The sequence below is a fragment of the Phoenix dactylifera genome, chromosome 7 (assembly GCF_051530095.1).
Source record: "Phoenix dactylifera cultivar Ajwa chromosome 7, Ajwa_hap1_PhDact_Kaust_v1.1, whole genome shotgun sequence".
Classification (NCBI taxonomy): Eukaryota; Viridiplantae; Streptophyta; class Magnoliopsida; order Arecales; family Arecaceae; genus Phoenix; species Phoenix dactylifera.
Window position 1 is genome coordinate 31,611,900 of NC_143196.1, and position 17,642 is coordinate 31,629,541.

Consider the following 17,642-nt stretch of genomic DNA (forward strand, 5'->3'; position numbering starts at 1 on the left):
GTATGCTGGACTGGTCTGAAATGAAAACCTTGTTTTGACTTTGCGGCGAAATTGAGGTACAATTGTTTTGGAAGCATGCTCCAAATATCATATTCATTCCTCTAGATCTTGCTCTCTCCATAGAGATTCCTATCATCCTTTTGACTTTGCAATGAGAAAATTCAAGGTGCAAAATGTTTCGATTGGTATCATACCTTCTCTTTTATGTCCATCACGTAAAGTTCCCATCATTAGCTATGGATCATATTCTGACAGAATGAACTTTCCCATTTTAAAGTGCTTCATTCCACTCAATCCAAAGGGAGGGTGGGGATAGGAACATGCTACTTAATCCTTTGATCCCATATGTTATCAAAATTTTAGTTGTATCTTTCGCATGAAAGAAGGATTCACCCTTCTGTGCACCCATGTATTGCTCACTTCAAGATTTGTGTAGATAGATGATGACAAAGTTTGAGGCACTTTGAGATCTATGCAATAGGTGATCTAATGGTGGATGGGGACGAAGAAAGGTGAATCCTTCTTCCTCGCGAAGGATACAACCACAATCTGCGATATCGATCACATTCTTCCCAATTTTGTGAGCAAGTTATCTACGAATGCACGGGTTGGTCGAGCTAGATCTACGCCTAGCACGAACTACGCTTGAAACTGATTAGGATCCGATCTAACATTTTTCTCAATGCGCAGCGATTGGTTGATGCAAGTCCTGAAAATTCTCGATCCATGTCAACTCGTGCTAGATTTTTAGCAAACATAAATAGAATTTTCCATCTAAGCAAGGGTACCTAGCTTCCATCTATTGGTCCAATCCTAGTGTTTGGTATGTGATGTTAGTCTATTCAAATATAATTTCAGCTGAATCCGTTGATAGTTGATTCCAAGCTCTCATGCTAAATTAAATGAGCTGATAAAGCATTTAATTAATAGAGGTAAACAAAAGGGCCCTCTACCAAAACTGGTCCGAGTCTGACTAAGATAAAGTAGTAATGTCACGCTATAGAAAGGGTCAGTGTGGCCGGCTCCTTGATTGTAGAACAAGTCATTCCCTCCATTACTTTGGCTTTACCATTACCATCCCTTATCACGTAGTTGATAGGTGGCAATGGAAATAGTAAATGCAACGAAGCCATCCGAAGTAGAACAGACAAATAAATCTAGCTATGGAGAGCAGCTTGCTGTCCTTGTCTCCCCTGTTTCCCCTCCTTATGGATACTATAAGATGTGACAAATCTAGCATTCACCCAGTTTAGCAATTTTTGTTGAAGCACATCTTACTCAACTTTGATTGCAAAGCATCCAACCAATTTTATCTTGTCGCTAAATTGCTGCAAAGGAATGCTACAATTTTTTTTCTTTTTTTTTGCTGAAATAGAAGTATCATACTAAACGTGTACGAATACAGTTAAGAAAATCAAAAAGCAAAACATCTCGGAGAGCACTAGGCAACTCCATTTCACCCACCCACAAATATGCACCCGAATGGTTGGTCACAAAAGAAGCCACCCAAGCGGTAGCCCCATTGGTCTCCCAAAATACATACTTCGTCTGGATGGCCAGCCTATCTCAAACCATCCCCATGTCCATTCAAGCTGCTACTTCTTGACAAGCCTTACATGCGTTTAGGTAACAGACGCGCGTCCATTCAAGTGGGCTTGGACCAAGCCCGACCTAACTTGGGCCTGCTGACTTTCAGAACAAATTTAACCAAGATGATTGCCAAGAGTCCAAAAGGAGATCATTCAAAGGAGATCGAGCCATGCGATCGTGCAAAAGGAGACACGGAGGAAGGGATGGGTTTAGAAGACATTGAGACAAAGATGGATGGAATTGGACTCTAAGTAATTGGAGGTTGAAGGTTTTAGTTTATAAAAAAGAGAAATAAAAATTAGGATTGCTAATAAGATGGGGGTGAGGATGATGAAGCAGATAGGTGGAGGGGGAGGGAATCTAGTAGCATGAGCAGGTGCTACCATCCTCTTGCAGGTATTTGATGGCTATGTTTATTGACACTTGTCTGCTAAAATTTAAGAAGCTAGTTAGTAGTTATCATTTACAGAAATATATGTCACTCATCGAAAACATCTTATTCAAAACAAACACACCACATGGATGATAGTGTATCATAATGGTGCTAATGCGAATCTAAACCACATTTGAAGTAAGAGAAAGAAGATGGATGAAAAGAGATACCTTATGGCAGAACTAAATCATAGATTTTTCTTGATTGAATGGTTATCATTGCATTTTTCAGTTATTTTGTTTAAATAATATCTGATTGCTAAATAATACATGCGTATCTATATTTATAGGTCGTTATGTCATTCATCATTTCTTCGCATATTGTCGTCCTTGCTAGAAAGAAAAAAAAATATTTAGAAGTTGAGGAAAAAGACATTTACAATATGTTGTCTGTGCATGCGAGTCTCTGCACAGGCGAGTCTCTGCAACTCGAAAAAAAAAATGATGTTTGAAAAAGTTATAAGAACCCTAATTTTCTGATAAGTAACTATGGATATGTACTAGAAAAAAGATGCCTAATGAAGATATATTACTCATCATCCACAAGCAGCATTTTTTTTTGCAGGAGTTTCATCTCTGATTTTTTTTTCCAAAATTAGATATTAGCTGATTTCATAAATTATACAAATCAAATATATTTTTCTACATAGCAGAAAAAGGAACCTTTATATATTATAAATGTGAGATCTTCTGAGAAAATAGCATCGATACTTACCTCGGAATTATTCTCCTCCAAAATAATTCTATCAAAGCTATCAAGACCATGGATTGATTGTACAAAACTACTTGTAGGAGCCAAGAATTTACGGTTACTTAAGCCAATCGTTTCCTCGCATCCAACATTATCCACATTTCCTTCAATGCCAACTATAAAATTCAAAACGATATTACTAGTCATTTTGCATGTAATTACGCTACAAGCAGAATCCTTTTTCTTTTTAGATCTTCTAGCCTTTTGTAGGGTGATAATGTTCATTATTTTGATCTTATTTTGTCTAGATGATTCTATGTAGTCTATTTTACTTTGAGGAGCAAACAACAAACATTGTTAAAACAAAAAAAATAGCATAAAAGAAGGAGATAAAAGATATAGGAAAAAATATTAATTGAATATGTTTTTATACATTGAGCTTTTTCTAATTTTTTTCTGTATACACACATAGATACATACATACATACAAACATACATCAAAAGTCAGGAAAAAAAATATTAGCCGCTCATGTTTTTATATCAACATTTTTTCCCTAATTTTTTCAATACATACATAAACAAAGATATACATACATACATACACGAAAATATACATACATACATATACACACACATATATACATATAAACATATCTATTTTTGTATATATATATATATATATATATATATATATATATATATATATATATATATATATATATAAGTATGCGCACATATACATTTATTACAGTTTTCCATGTTAAACAAGATATTCTTTTTTCCAATAAAATTTATTTTTATTTATTATGTATTTAAAATCTTTCTTTGAAAAAGTAGAATTGATGCCGGTATCTTCCTTGAAAGAAGAAGGTGGTCACCTCTCAAGTGGGGAGCACCTCTAGATTGCGCTTTAATGTAGAGCATTGATTGTATATGACATATCATTTTGTGAAATTATAGGGGAAACTTACATTCCATCTCTATTCAATTCATTGATCATCAAAAATCATTTTCATCACACATAGACACAATAAAATGAAGTATATTTTTGTTATCTTTATATAGAGCTCAAATAATTTACAACCTTAGTAATAGGAGACACCTAAGTCCTGGGTGTAAGAGTACTGATGGGAGATGAGTTGAGTGCCATTCTCAACCATCAATCAATCATACGGGGTTGAGCAGTTTAGCACGAAATGGAAGGTATGTTCTCAGCAAGCTTGTGTGCATGAACGGGGTCGGCCCCCATCACCGATTCCACCATGCCAACTAACGAAGACGCAGACTTATCAGTCGGTAAACAAAGCCGTGTCTGATTGGAGACAGATGAGACGTATCATCCACTCATTCGCCGCCAACCAGGAGAGCCTACCCCACCTCCCAGGCCACGACTTATCTGCACCGAACTGGCGACAGCTGTCGTCCACATTGCCAGAATCTAATGCCAGCGCTCCTCGATGACGTGGCACCACCTTCCGATGCCCCCTCCCGGGCCCCACTCCCTCCGCCAGTGAAGTCCTTAAGAAGGGAAGGGTGGAACGGGAAGGATAAAAACCGGGAAAGAGTCGGGGAAGGAGGGTACGCGATCGATTCGAATCGAAATTGGAGAATATTCTACCAAATTTTATCGTGATTGGTTTCTATATACCGATAGATCGAAACGAAAAATTCGATCTTGAGATGGAGAATTCCCTTCTTGAAGAGGAGACCACGAAGGCGGCGCCGGCGGTGGCCGGAGAAGAGGATCAGAGCGAAGAATCCGCCGTCTGTGAGAAGGAGAGATAGCTGAAGAATCAAGACAGAATCTCCGGTGGATCTCGTGCGTTTTTTCGAAGAGATAGAAAGGAAAGCTTCGGAAATCGGTAAGATTCTGACACTTGGGGTTGGCAGAGGTGTTGATCGATATAGATCGGGCGATTTCTCTTAGTTTTTTTGTTTGATTTGAGCTTCTTTTTTGGATTTGGGATCAGAAAGGATGTCGGCGACGGTGATGAGTGGGGAGGCTGCGGCGGGGGAAGAGAAGATGGAGGTGGTGGAAGCGGCGGCGTGCGAGTGCTGCGGGCTGACGGAGGAGTGCACGCCGGCGTACATCGCGCGGGTGCGGGAGAGATACGCGGGGAGGTGGGTGTGCGGGCTTTGCGGGGAGGCGGTGGAGGACGAGATCGGGCGGTCGGGGCGGCAGATCTCGACGGAGGAGGCGATGACCCGGCAAGTGAGCTTCTGCCGGAACTTCCGAGCCGCCGCAGCATCGCCAGTCGACCCGGCCGAGCACTTCATCGCTGCTGTGCGGCAGCTCCTCCGCCGGAGCCTCGACTCCCCGCGGGTGGTGCGATCCAGCCCCAACAGTCCCCGCCGGAAGGGAGGGGCCGTCGTCGCCGCCGCCAGCGGTCGGTCCCCACTGGTCCGGACCGGGAGCTGCTTCTCGACCCTGGCCGGTTGAAGACCGCGAAACAAGCGTTCCAGACCAAAAAAAAAAAGGGGAAGCCGTCGAGACTGAAAGCGGGCGGTGATTGGATTCAAGTGGAATAAACTCTCAAATCAGAAATTTTCTCCAAAACCTCTGGTTAATTCTACGCTTAATTAAGGTTAGAATTTTAGTTTTAAAGCTCAGTTTTTTTGGGGGACTCAAATTTCTACTCGTTTCTTTCCTGCAGAGGTTCTTGTAAGATTTGATCAATGGAACTCAGAAAATGGAAGAATTCCATTTTCCAAATGTTATATTTCTGCTCTGGAAAACTATCATGGTACATTTCTGAACCAAGGGAAAAACTCAGACTCAAGCCCTTGCATGCTCTCTGTCTCCTTTTCCAATCAAATTGAGACCAATCAAATTGAAACTGCGGTCATATAACTTCCAGACAAACTAGATTCTATTTGTCTAATTCCATTACTAAACAAGTTGAATTTTGGTGATTGGATTTCTAAACATACTGGAGTTCTAGTAACTAATTATAATTAGATCTATTAGACTACGGGTAAGTTCAGTTGACTGCCAGCGTGAAGAGGACGCTCCAAAAATAATCAAAGAAGAGGGCAGAGAGGATTTAGGAAGAAGGACGCGCTTTTAAACGAGAAATGGTTTTCTAACTCTTTCTAGGTTGTATTTGGTTTGCGATTAGAATCAGAATGGATTGGTATGAGAATCGAAATGATTATATTTCTTGTTGTATTTGGCTTGTTACCAAAAGAAAAAACTTTTAAAAAATCAATTAAATAGGAAGATGTTTTTGAAAAATCAAATGTTTTAAGTAAACATAGCGAAAAAAGATTTGAATACTGAAAAGAGAGTCAGAATCTAATTTTGGAGGATTAAAGCATCCACATTCCTCCTTGGAATGTGAATTGGAATGAAACTCCTCCCAACTAAACAGTTGGAGTGAGGATCACTCATTCCTATTTCCATTTCATACCTCAGTTCTCTCAACCAAACACGCCGATAAATTTTCTCATTTATCCAAGAATGATTTCCTAAATATATTAAGTTAAGATGGGTTTATTGTTCTCGACCATCATCAACTTGGCAAGTGAGGATGAATTGGTTTTAAGGTTAAGCAGAGAAAAACGATCGAACATATAGAATACCAGCCACCAAGGTAGTAGCCTGGTGGTAAGGGGGCGACAATTCCATCCGAGTTGTCCGGGTTCGAAACGCGCGGACGTCGATTAAATTAGGGAACCGGATGCCCCATGTCCGAATGACTCGTTGGCAGATATGCTGTCCTTCCACCTGTACCGAGGTGATGCTGGGGTGACGTACCCACACGTGAGGCGGTGAGCCCACGGGTCGGGAAAGGCATGCGAAACTTGCGACCTGTATCGAACATTCTCTGGTGGAAGGAGGCCCAGTAGTGGAGTTGCTACGCGGGTAGGCTGGTCCCTCTCCCTCCCCTCCTATTATTTACCCAAAAAAAAAACATGTAGAATGCCAAGCTTGATATGCTAAGGTCGGTTGGTTTTGATGTTTGCCGGATCAACCACATATCAGTCAAGATGCATGTGGCCTCGTGCATGTCACATGGATGTGCATGTTTCTTCGACAACACCCAGTAGGTGTATGAGAACAAATAACCCATTATGTAGCTGAATTCTGAAAATGCCATGGAAGAAGTGATAATTGCAAGAATAGTGTTTAATGTCCATTCATTAAACGGTGCAAGAAGGTTGGAACAAGGAAGGCATCCGGGTGGGGGTGACTGAGACTCTCCATGGCCACTCATTTTTTTGCGAAAAGGCGATTCCTTTTTAGTCGTCGCCAATGAAAGCAAGGAATTTTTGGTAATCTTTTGCATTAAGGGTAATCAAGTTTTACATTCTGATTCAACAAGAAAATTATATTAAAAAAAAAGGAAAGGAGAGAGTGTTCATGAGAAGCTATAAGTTGCAACAAGATTATACATGGATTCCATTAGGTTTTGATCATCTTCTAAAAGAGGCTCAACCCTCTTTCTCCTACCAAAACATAACGGTTCGTCGCAATTAAACATCCATTGCTTCCTTAAGCTCAGGATAGTCGATATTAGTACAAATTACAAAAGTCTTAGCAACCAAAAAAAGCAATTAGAACCTCAAACATCTGTCACAATCCAGGATCTCACCCAAAATGGTTATTCGGAAGGTTTTATTGGGTTCCTTGATTCTGTATAAGTACCCAAGATCTATCCAGCGAATAACCGATGTAGGACTAAACACATGCCTGCATGGGTCCTCACATACTCCCCTCGTTCAAGCCCTGACGTCCTCGTCAGGCTAAGGATTCACATCCATTCAAATATAATCACAAACACTACGATCGGTCTGTGGTCAGCCCCACTGGATCAGTACTGAGGTGTTCCTTAGTCCACATAGGTTATGCGTAGGGTTTGCTCTAATACCATCGGTCACAACCTAGGACCTCACCCAAAATAGCTAGTCGGAAAGTTTTATTTGGATTCTTTGATCCTGTATCAGTACCCAAAATCTATCCAACGAATAACTGATGTAGAACTAAACCCATGCCCGTATGGGTCCTCACAGCATCAATAACCTTTGCATTACAATGGCTTTATCAAACTTGATCATATCAATATACTCAATGCTCTCCTCTTTGCTCCAAGTATATTCGCACGCCATTAGGTTTAATTTAATAAAACCTAAAGCAACCGCGTGACTCATCATTCAATCATTACTTATTAAACAATCCAGTCATCCCTAGCTCCTGCTAGTAGAATATCTTTTTTAGTCATTCTCTACTTGTCAATATTGATCCTCCATTAATGAAAACTTGTCACATACCACAACCATGATATTCCTTTATAAATAGATGGAGAAGGCTGGTTGCAACTTCCACTGAAGAAATTTCCTCAGAACGTGCCATTGATGGATCCACATCAGCATGGAGCCCACTTGATGTAGATACGAAAACCTTCCATTTGACATGCACGGGCACAACCCATTGTCATCGAGGACAAATATCATGTGGGGAATCTTCAAATATCTGAATACAGAATTCAATATTCCCAGCCTACTAATGTGGATGTATTTTATTAGAAATGGAGTTCAAACCTTCTGAATAAACTGCAACTAAAAAAAAATATCCAGCTTTTTTAATCATATCATTATTGTCATCGTTAAATAATCGAGTATAATACTAGCTTTTCTATAGACAATTCCATGAGACCATGACTAAGTTTCCTGAACTTTAGTGAGAAGTTTCACTGAGTTCCTAGATGTAAAGTATTCTGTCGTTTTTCTCGCAAGTCTCACTTAAAATGTTACTCAATGTTTATCTACTACGTCATGGATGCTGAATGCGAACCATGGCATTGGTCGATCTTACATAAAGCAAACAAAAATTTTTGATATAAAATTATTAAGATGTAATGGAGAGGCTGCTTGTTTTCTTTACTCCACGCAACACAAATTACATATCACACACTTGGAACGAAGACAAGCAAACCGTTGAACCAGAACTTGGCTTACAAGTTGGAAGTGAGACGATTGAAGTGGCAATGAAACTTGAGAGATCATTGGCTGGCACTATATTGAAGGACACAAGTAGCATTAAAAGTCGCAGGGAGAAATCTGATTGAACTCGCCAAACTAATTTTTATTGACTCTGGCTCGCAAAACTTGATTCCTTCATTATGTCTAGAAGGAAATGTCTGTTCAGGATCTAGTTCTTATAAATAAACATCCAACACAATGCAAAAGATCATTATGGAACAGCTATCAGCATAAATGACAAATTTTAATTTAAGGTGGGAAAAGCACTTGTTTGCAGGCAGTTAGGAAATGAACTCTAGGTCAAGTTGCAAAGTGAAAACAATTAGAGTCATATAAACGTACAACAAAAGATTGATGTAGCCGTATACCATCCTATTCCTATGGAATAGTATGTGCAAGAAAAGAACACAACCTCAACAATATCAACAAATTTTGATGGATGCCATGTAGATTTTTTGAAAGTAATCTATGAATTAATGAGTCTCGCAGAATGATTAAAAGAGTCTTTAGAAGTTGGTCCATTTGAGACATAAATTAGTATCAGGGGTGGCTGAATTCTAGCATTTCATTTTTTGGTCAGGGGTGGAGGGAGGTAATAATTGAGTCTTGAAAGAGATGCGAAGGCAGAACTTAAATAGGCTAAATTAGCTATGCTCTGCTAGACTTCCTATGATGTTTGTTACTATGACAAAAGGCACCATGGCCTAGAAAATTTTATAAATTCCAAGGGACCTTAACAAGCATCAATCCCTTGACTTCCTCCAAATTAAATAATTTCCAAACTAAACTTTCATTGGACTTACATGTTTAAGGCTTATTTATTAGGCCTGATTTGAGATCTTCTTGTACTTTATATACATATAAAGAGAAAACCCACAGAGCTCAATGCAGGTCTCCATTTTGTTTCCATTTGAACATGATTCTGGTGTGACACTCAAAAAAGGGCCAGCAATCAACTCCATGCACATGGCACCAAACCTCTCCCCATACCATGCCATGCTGAGAATCAGGGGTGGAGGAAATGTGTTGGGCCACATAACAATATTTTTCTCGAAAAGTAAACATAATTTATTCATCACATGCGCAGACAATACTACTTAAATTTCCATGCAATGTAAGGATTGAAGATGATGAAAATCATGCACCGAATCCTAGGGTTGGTTGGCTTACCGAACCTCGAGTCCTGCATATTGTTTGCATGGTGAACACAAAACTCAGCAAATAAAAAGGATGCTTTATCTTGTTCTAGCTTTACATTATTCATAGGGAATGGCAATGGCTGAAGTTATAATGCGTATTATTATGAGCATGAGTTGAAAAGCTTCCAAGGTATAATGAATTAAGAGTGGATTAAGGATGCAGTAGCCACAATGATGCCTAGGCTTGTCATGATCATGAGCATGAGTTGAAAGGCATGCATTAACGAGGATGGATTGCATATGCAGCAGCTACAATGATGCTCGGGCATGTCTGGTGTTGCTTCTGCTTTATAAAAAGAGATTGAAAACACAGAAGCTAGATTTTTCTAGCTTCTCCCAAAATATGTGGACAATGGCATGTGATTCACCATGGGATAACAGAATGATTTCTTGGCCTAATTGCACCTAAAACTCGCCTATGAAAGGAACAAGGCAAAGGAAGAGATACAAAGAGTTAATTGGTATTAAATCAAATAACGTTTTCAAGTGGTTGATTTTTTTTAATAAAACAAAATCTCTCTCAAATTTTTGGGCTCCTTCTGCAAAGTGCCCAAAAACTTGGATATTGTCCCCAGGCCCAGCCCATATGGACTACGGTAAATTTTCTGCTAACCGCCCGGTAATTATACCATCCTCGCCTCCAAGTTCTTACACGCAAAACACGCGGCGGAAGAGGCAAGTGCGTTCCCTTTCGTCCCCTCCGACTCAACACGTGAGAAGCTTCGCCTCTGGTCGCCTCGGTTCGCTTCTCCGAAACCCTAATTCCATCCCAAACCCCCCTCTTTTGCTTCCTACATCTCTAAATTTTCCAACGAATCCACTCTCTCCCCCATCGCACGATCCTCCCATTCGAAACCCTAGGGTTTTGATTTTTTGGGATTCGCATGCATCCAAACCCTAGATCTCTGATTTAGGGTTATTACGGAATCAGCTGGAGATATTGGAATGGGGGTGATCGCCAGGCGTCCTGGGAGATTTCGTGCGGTTTTCAATGGTTTATGTGCTCTGGTACTGCTCTTCTTCTTCTACAACAAAGAGGACGTTCTCAGGAACCCTTTCCTCCACCGAAAGTCCAATTTTTCCTCCTCTTGGGTTTCAAAATTCAATCTTTTTCCTCATCGCCGGATCTTGGAGGTTCCTCTCACCAACTCAACCAATGGGGCCGCCCAAATTGATGGGATGAATGAGAATTCTGAATCCTTTGGGAATCCCACGGAATCGTGCATTGGACTAGCCCAGCACGAGGGATTTGCCACCCAGTGTGACTTCTTGATGGCCCATCGGCAGTGCCATTCCGGTGGATTCATTGATTACGTCACCTTTTTCTACTGCAATTGCGAGAAATTTCGTGCTTTGGGCTTCGCCATGCTTGGCCTATGGCTAGCAGCTCTGTTCTATATGCTGGGAAATACGGCTGCCGATTACTTCTGTTGTAATCTAGAGAAGCTCTCCAGCTTACTGAAGCTTCCTGCGACCGTTGCTGGGGTTACCCTCCTCCCACTTGGAAATGGCGCTCCTGATGTCTTTGCTAGCATAGCATCTTTCGTGGGGACCGGCAATGGAGATGTTGGTCTCAATAGTGTATTGGGTGGAGCAGTCTTTGTTACTTGCATAGTTGTTGGGGCCGTCTCATTATGCGTTGCGGAGAAGAATGTTCAGATTGATAGGAAATGTTTCATGCGAGATATTGCCTTCTTCATGTTGACGTTGGTGTCTTTGTCCGTGATCTTGATTGTTGGGAGTGTGCCTGTTTGGGGAGCATTCATGTTTGTTTCCATTTACGCAGTTTATGCATTCACTGTGGCGGCCAATGAGATATTAAGGAAGCATGCTCGGATGTTGAAATTGGATATAGTGACTCCATTGCTTCCACTAAGAGGGAGCATCTTTTCTCACAGTATTGAAGAGAATGAATCTATTTACAGCTCTCTTCTGGAAGAAAATATTGATGATGAGATGCCACGATGGCATGCTTCATTACCTCAGTGGATGTGGGCTTCACATGTGGCTATTTATTCGAATCAGGGCAGTAGGCCTAATTCCTTTGAGAATGCTAGGCCTTTATGGGGTTGGAGTGATGAAGGACAGGTGGAAACTTCATTTCTCTCTTGTTCCAAGTTAATTTTCTGGATGGAGATGCCTTTGTCTGTTCCAAGAAGGTTAACAATTCCAATTGTTGAGGAAGAAAGGTGGTCAAAAGGATATGCGGTTGCTAGTGCTTTTTTAGCACCTCTTCTGTTGGCATTTCTATGGAACAATCATGAGAGTGAGAGCTCCAAAGGCAGTATAGCTGCTTATGTCGTAGGTGGTATCATTGGTGTTGCACTTGCATCTCTTGCTTTCCTATACACGAACACTGATCGCCCACCAAGAAGGTTTTTGTTTCCATGGGTAGTAGGAGGTTTTATAATGAGTATAGTGTGGTTCTATATTGTTGCTAATGAGTTAGTTGCGCTTTTGGTGGCCTTTGGTGTAATCTTGGGCATTAATCCATCTATTCTTGGACTGACAGTATTGGCATGGGGTAATTCAATGGGTGATTTGATGTCAAATGTTGCTTTGGCTATGAATGGTGGAGATGGAGTGCAGATTGCCATGTCGGGATGCTATGCTGGGCCTATGTTCAACACACTTGCTGGTTTAGGGATGTCAATGTTGCTTAAGGCATCATCGACGGTGCCTGCTTCTTATGAGCTCCCACATGATAGGACCTTGGTTTATACAATAGGTTTCCTCATGTCAGGACTCATCTGGGCTCTTGTTATCTTACCACGGAGCGACATGCGCCCAAACAAGATGCTGGGTTTTGGCCTAATATCTCTGTATCTAACATTTCTCTCTGTCAGGCTGAGCCATGCAATGGGAATCTTGTAGTTGGCTGGTTTATATTGATGCTTTCTAGTTCTATCAGGGAAAGGAGTATGAATTCCTCAAACATACAGGATGCACTTGTCAACATGAACAGGAAACTCATGATTTGATGGAGCTTTGTGTATGATGATCATGTTGTATTGAAACCATTGATCAAACAATTGCTGTAACTAGCTAGCTGCATATACATAAGAAAATTGAGAGAAATTGCATAGATTTATTTGAATCACATCTGATTTCAGTTATTCTCCCTTCTACACTTTTGTCATGGGCTTACTTAATGGTTGTTCTAATTGCTGCACTTGTTGTGGAACGTTGAGTTGGTTCTATGATTTGTAGATAAACAACTCCCTCAGTGCTGACCTATGAGGCCTGGTAAGCCTTTTTCTCCAATACCGTTCTCATGTAAATGGTAGCTTTCTTGCATTGTTTTAGTTTAGTGGCTTTTGTTTTAGTTAGATTATCCATCATAATTATTGTATTGATGATCTTCTAAGGACTAAGTCAATATTTTGTCTGTCAAATTGGATAAGTGGTTCCATGAACCACGCAAACCGTTTTTCAGCAAAGAATCAAGATAGATTCTCTTTGCTTTGTTCCCCTCTTAACAGATTTACCTTTATTGCTGATTAAAGCAAATTTCATTTTCACGAAACTTCATGCTTACATGAATCATTGATTAATAAAGCACTATGCATCATTTTTATATTCTCTAGGAAAGTTATTTTGTCTGTGACTTTCATCTTATAAACAAGCAAGGCTTTAACTGGAATGTGGAAGTAGCGTCTATTGCTAATTTTTCATACTTATACATAGAAGGTAAAAAAAGGTCTATCCTGTACACTTTTTGGTAATACCACTTGCTGGCATTACTGACCTTCTTCTTGTTGAGGGCAAGACATGAAATTCATTTGAACTCCATTTTATAATGATTCTAATTCTGTTTTCAATAAGTTCTATGGCATCTGAAATCTTCAATGGTGAGCTAAAATGTTCCTTCATTGGTTGGTGAAGAAAGTGAACGTTTGCTTGAAGTATATGCTCCTCTGCAGGTTCCAAATCTTTTTGGAGGGCAATGATCTTCGTGAAGATTCATTGGCTAGAAGGCAAAGATGGACTTGGTGAACTGGGAGTTGTAAGTTATCCTAGTACTCTTCTTCATGCAAAGAGACCCAACAATGGCCAAAAAAAAGTTTCATGCAAGGATTTAAGTCCAACTAAAATGGGACAATATTATCAGTACCGTATCATTCGGACAGGAAACTGAGACTCAGGACATTGATTCTCTTGAACTGAGATGCCTGATTGTTTTGGTCCATCCCAATTGTTCTAATTGCATCCAACACTTGGGATTGGGCTGGAACGAGATGGATCAGCATGCAATTCTTTTATTTATTTTTCTTTTTCTTCTTGTTGTTATTGACTATTTTAGTATGTCTCGACTATACTGTCCCATCCTGAGACCTTATTATCCAAGAAGCATAATGGGATGGGGCCCAATACTGAGATTTAAACCCTTGATCATGTTATATACAACTTGTTTACAAACATTTTTAGCATTTTGTCCCAAAAGAAAAAAATGCATTGAAAGTTTTGCATGATCAAAAGTGAAGGCCTTCCTAAAAGAGTAAGGAAAATTGTAGCAAATTGGATTAATGAATCTGTTGTTTAGTATATGCAAAAACAAGACGAAGATAATTAGACGAAGGCAAAATGACTGATGAAGAAAATTAATCTGCTTCATATGATGATCTTCTCAATGGAAATTAGAAAGGATGGAAACTAAAGTTGATGTTTTCCTCGACTGTAATTACAATTAGCTTGAGTAGATAGTTGGAAAATGTTAAATTGAAGATAATTTCTCTTGTTCACTAAATTTAGTATTGAGCAAAGCAAGTCTTAAGTGATCACTGGTAAAATGAGCATGGTTGTTATAAATAATTAGTTGGAATATTAGCTTGTTATAATGAGGTCAAAGACTTGTCATGCATATTATACCTTCAATAAGTTGCAACCATGAAATCATTCTAGAGGCTGATTTGGTTTTATAAATAGCTTGTTTGGAGGAAAAATTTGGTGAACTAGCTTCTGAATCAGATCTCTACAGTGAGGAGATTGAATGATGATCGGAAGAATAAGTATGATGGTGGAATCTTCTATAAGCATGAAGTGGTATGCGTACCAATACCGCCTGTCATGAAGTTGATCTTACATGTTGTATACCATGTGCTATGAAGGTAAGGCATGGATACTGTTCTCTTGCTTAGGCTTAATGAAAGATCTAGAGAGATGAATAGAATCTAAACCTAGTTTTATTGACTTGGAGAAACTAAAAGCTAGAATTTACAATAAGTAATTTGGGTGTTATTTTCTATAGGTGCACTAACCTTATATTTGGTTGGGGTCATGAGAGTGAGGATGGATCGGATTGGAAGGATAGATGGCCCCCATCTAGTGTTTGGTTCAAATCCTAAAAAGGATGGATGAAAAGGAGGGATTATCCATCCATCCTGGCTCACTAATTTGCATCCTCCCAATTTGGAAGGATACAAGGAAAGATGGATGGAGCATGTAAGGGATGGATTTCTACGTTGACGGAATTACTCATTAATATTTTGAAAAAACTCTAACACTTCTTCTAATTCACTATTTTTAGTTAACTATTTATATAAAATTATTTAACTATTTAAATTAAAATTATAAATTAATTAGTTAATCTATGTAATTAATATATAAATAAATTAATTCATAGATAATTAATCTATAAAATTATTTATTAAATTAAATTAAATTAAAATTGAATAATGTATATAATTTTAAAATAATTATAAATTATAAAAATTATAAGTTTATATATTTTCTGCTTCTTTAGTATAAATAAGTGTTTTAAACTGATAATAATCATACTTTTTTATCAAATAGTAGTTTAATAAAAATGTCATATAAATATCATCCATCCTTCCTTTTATTGCTCTTATACCATACAGAAGAGGGAATCATTCCTATCCATCCTTCCATGTTTCACCAAACACACGGAAGGATGGATAAAAGACCCGTCCATCCTTCCTCCAATCCATCCTTCATCCAAAATAAATGGTAAAGGTGTGCACTGAGATGATTAAGGATATTGTTTGGAAGGCATAGTTGTTCTTGGTCTTATAAACTATTGTTGATTTACTCTTATTATATGTTATCTGCAAATGATATGATCTTAATTTATGGGATGAGGAAGATTTTAGTGCCGAATTGGAATTGTGGACAAAAGTTTAGAGAATTATCATCTCAACGTCTTTCCCATTAATGTTGGGTTGGCTAGAGAGCACAATACTAGCACAATAAGGATCCATGGAAGGAACCAGTAGATTTTTTCCAACTAGAAATTAACTTTACATGAACTCTTTGGATAATTGGTGTTGAAATCCTAGCCAAGGCAATTGCAGGCAAGAGAGGGCTTTGTGATGAACTTAAAACGCCAACTAGGAGGCTGGAAACCGTGATTATTGCAAAATTACTGAAACACATTGCACAATTGGATGAGAAATGAGAATGAGGATTTAACTAAAACTGGTGTCAAAGTTGCGGCATTGTCATTATTTTTATCTACTCTTGTTCCAGTAATACAGAAGAATGGAGAGTCAGATATAGAGTTGCCTTTTCTGTGCAGTCATGATCAAAGAGCATGGTTGGGTCAAAAGGAGGATGAAATTGGAATTGAAGCACCGATTTTCAATTTTATTTGCTGTCCTTAGGGTATTAGAAATTCATTCATATAATTTCGCAATTCTTTGTGGGTTTTCTAAAGAGTTTTCTGGTGGTTAGATGATAAATGGTTGAGAATAAGGATCTGTCTCTCATGTGCTCCCTCACATGGGTAGGGGGCATCTGTAAGTACTAAGGTAATGATGGACCCTCATTTCTTTTCTACAAAAATCTGAAAAGGGTGGGCCAATCCACTTAACTGAGGGGAAAGCTAAAATGAGCAGGATCCCACTTGGACTTGAGAAAGAAACAAGTATTGGTGACAGATCTTGAAGGGCTTGCATTAGGAGGAAAGCCTTTTACTGGCTGCTCTATATATCCCATCCATTCCTTTTGATCATGCATCTATGAAAGTTCATATTTTTATTCTTTTCTTTTCTCCGGAAAAGATTTATCGTAGAGTCCTTATGCCATTAGGAATCCTGAATCCTGTCTTGACAAGAAATTAAGGGATGTTTAGAGATTAGGGAGGCATTCTTGCTTCTGTAACAGAGAACTTTTCAGCGGGAATAGAAATTCAGACATTTTCATTTCATGTTCTCTCTTATTCTTTTGCAAATTTTTGTTCGACCTTGAGCTAAAGATATGCCCCATTGGTCATGGGCTCAATGACCTTTTGTAGTTTTCTCCAGCCTTATCTTAATTATTTTCATATTTTTGCACAGTTTATTCCAGATCTGAACAGATTCATGGATATTGACTTTACGTAAGCATATGAATTCAATTGGTGTCTGGAAGCAAGGGAGTTATGTGTATTCTTTGTGTTCGAAAAAATGTGAGGAATGGCATTTGAAAGGAGCAAGTTGATGTTGTTTTCCTTTGAAAATTACGGATCTGCTGACTGCAATCAAAGAGATGGAGCAGATGCTAAATTCTAGGAAGCCACAAAAACTTATGAGCTTAACTATTCTTTATTCCTGAAAGCTTTGAAGTACTCTTGGACGCCTCTACTTATCATGTGTGGGTTGATCACACAATACTTTTCTATTGATCAGCTATTCAGCAACTGACAATTAATTTTCCTTGTTTTTATGGATATTTTTGTTTCTTATACAATGTTTCGACAATTTTGGCCTTTCTTCAACACATTTTTAACTTTATGTCGATCATAATTAATC

At 38.9% G+C, this 17,642-nt stretch overlaps 2 protein-coding genes across 2 annotated transcripts; both read left to right on the plus strand.

Moving 5' to 3' along the window:
* The first annotated feature begins 4,435 nt into the window (after window positions 1-4,435).
* LOC103702150 (uncharacterized) lies at window positions 4,436-5,301 on the plus strand. The gene is made up of 2 exons (XM_088701690.2): window positions 4,436-4,575; window positions 4,684-5,301. Exon 2 carries the CDS (start codon window positions 4,689-4,691, stop codon window positions 5,151-5,153), a length of 465 nt encoding a protein of 154 aa, XP_088557816.1. The 5' UTR covers window positions 4,436-4,575; window positions 4,684-4,688; the 3' UTR covers window positions 5,154-5,301.
* A 5,172-nt stretch (window positions 5,302-10,473) lies between these two features.
* On the plus strand, window positions 10,474-13,020 carry CCX4 (cation calcium exchanger 4). The gene has a single exon (XM_039127162.3). The coding sequence runs from the start codon at window positions 10,840-10,842 to the stop codon at window positions 12,766-12,768; it is 1,929 nt and encodes a 642-aa protein (XP_038983090.3). The 5' UTR covers window positions 10,474-10,839; the 3' UTR covers window positions 12,769-13,020.
* The last annotated feature ends 4,622 nt before the right edge of the window (window positions 13,021-17,642 follow it).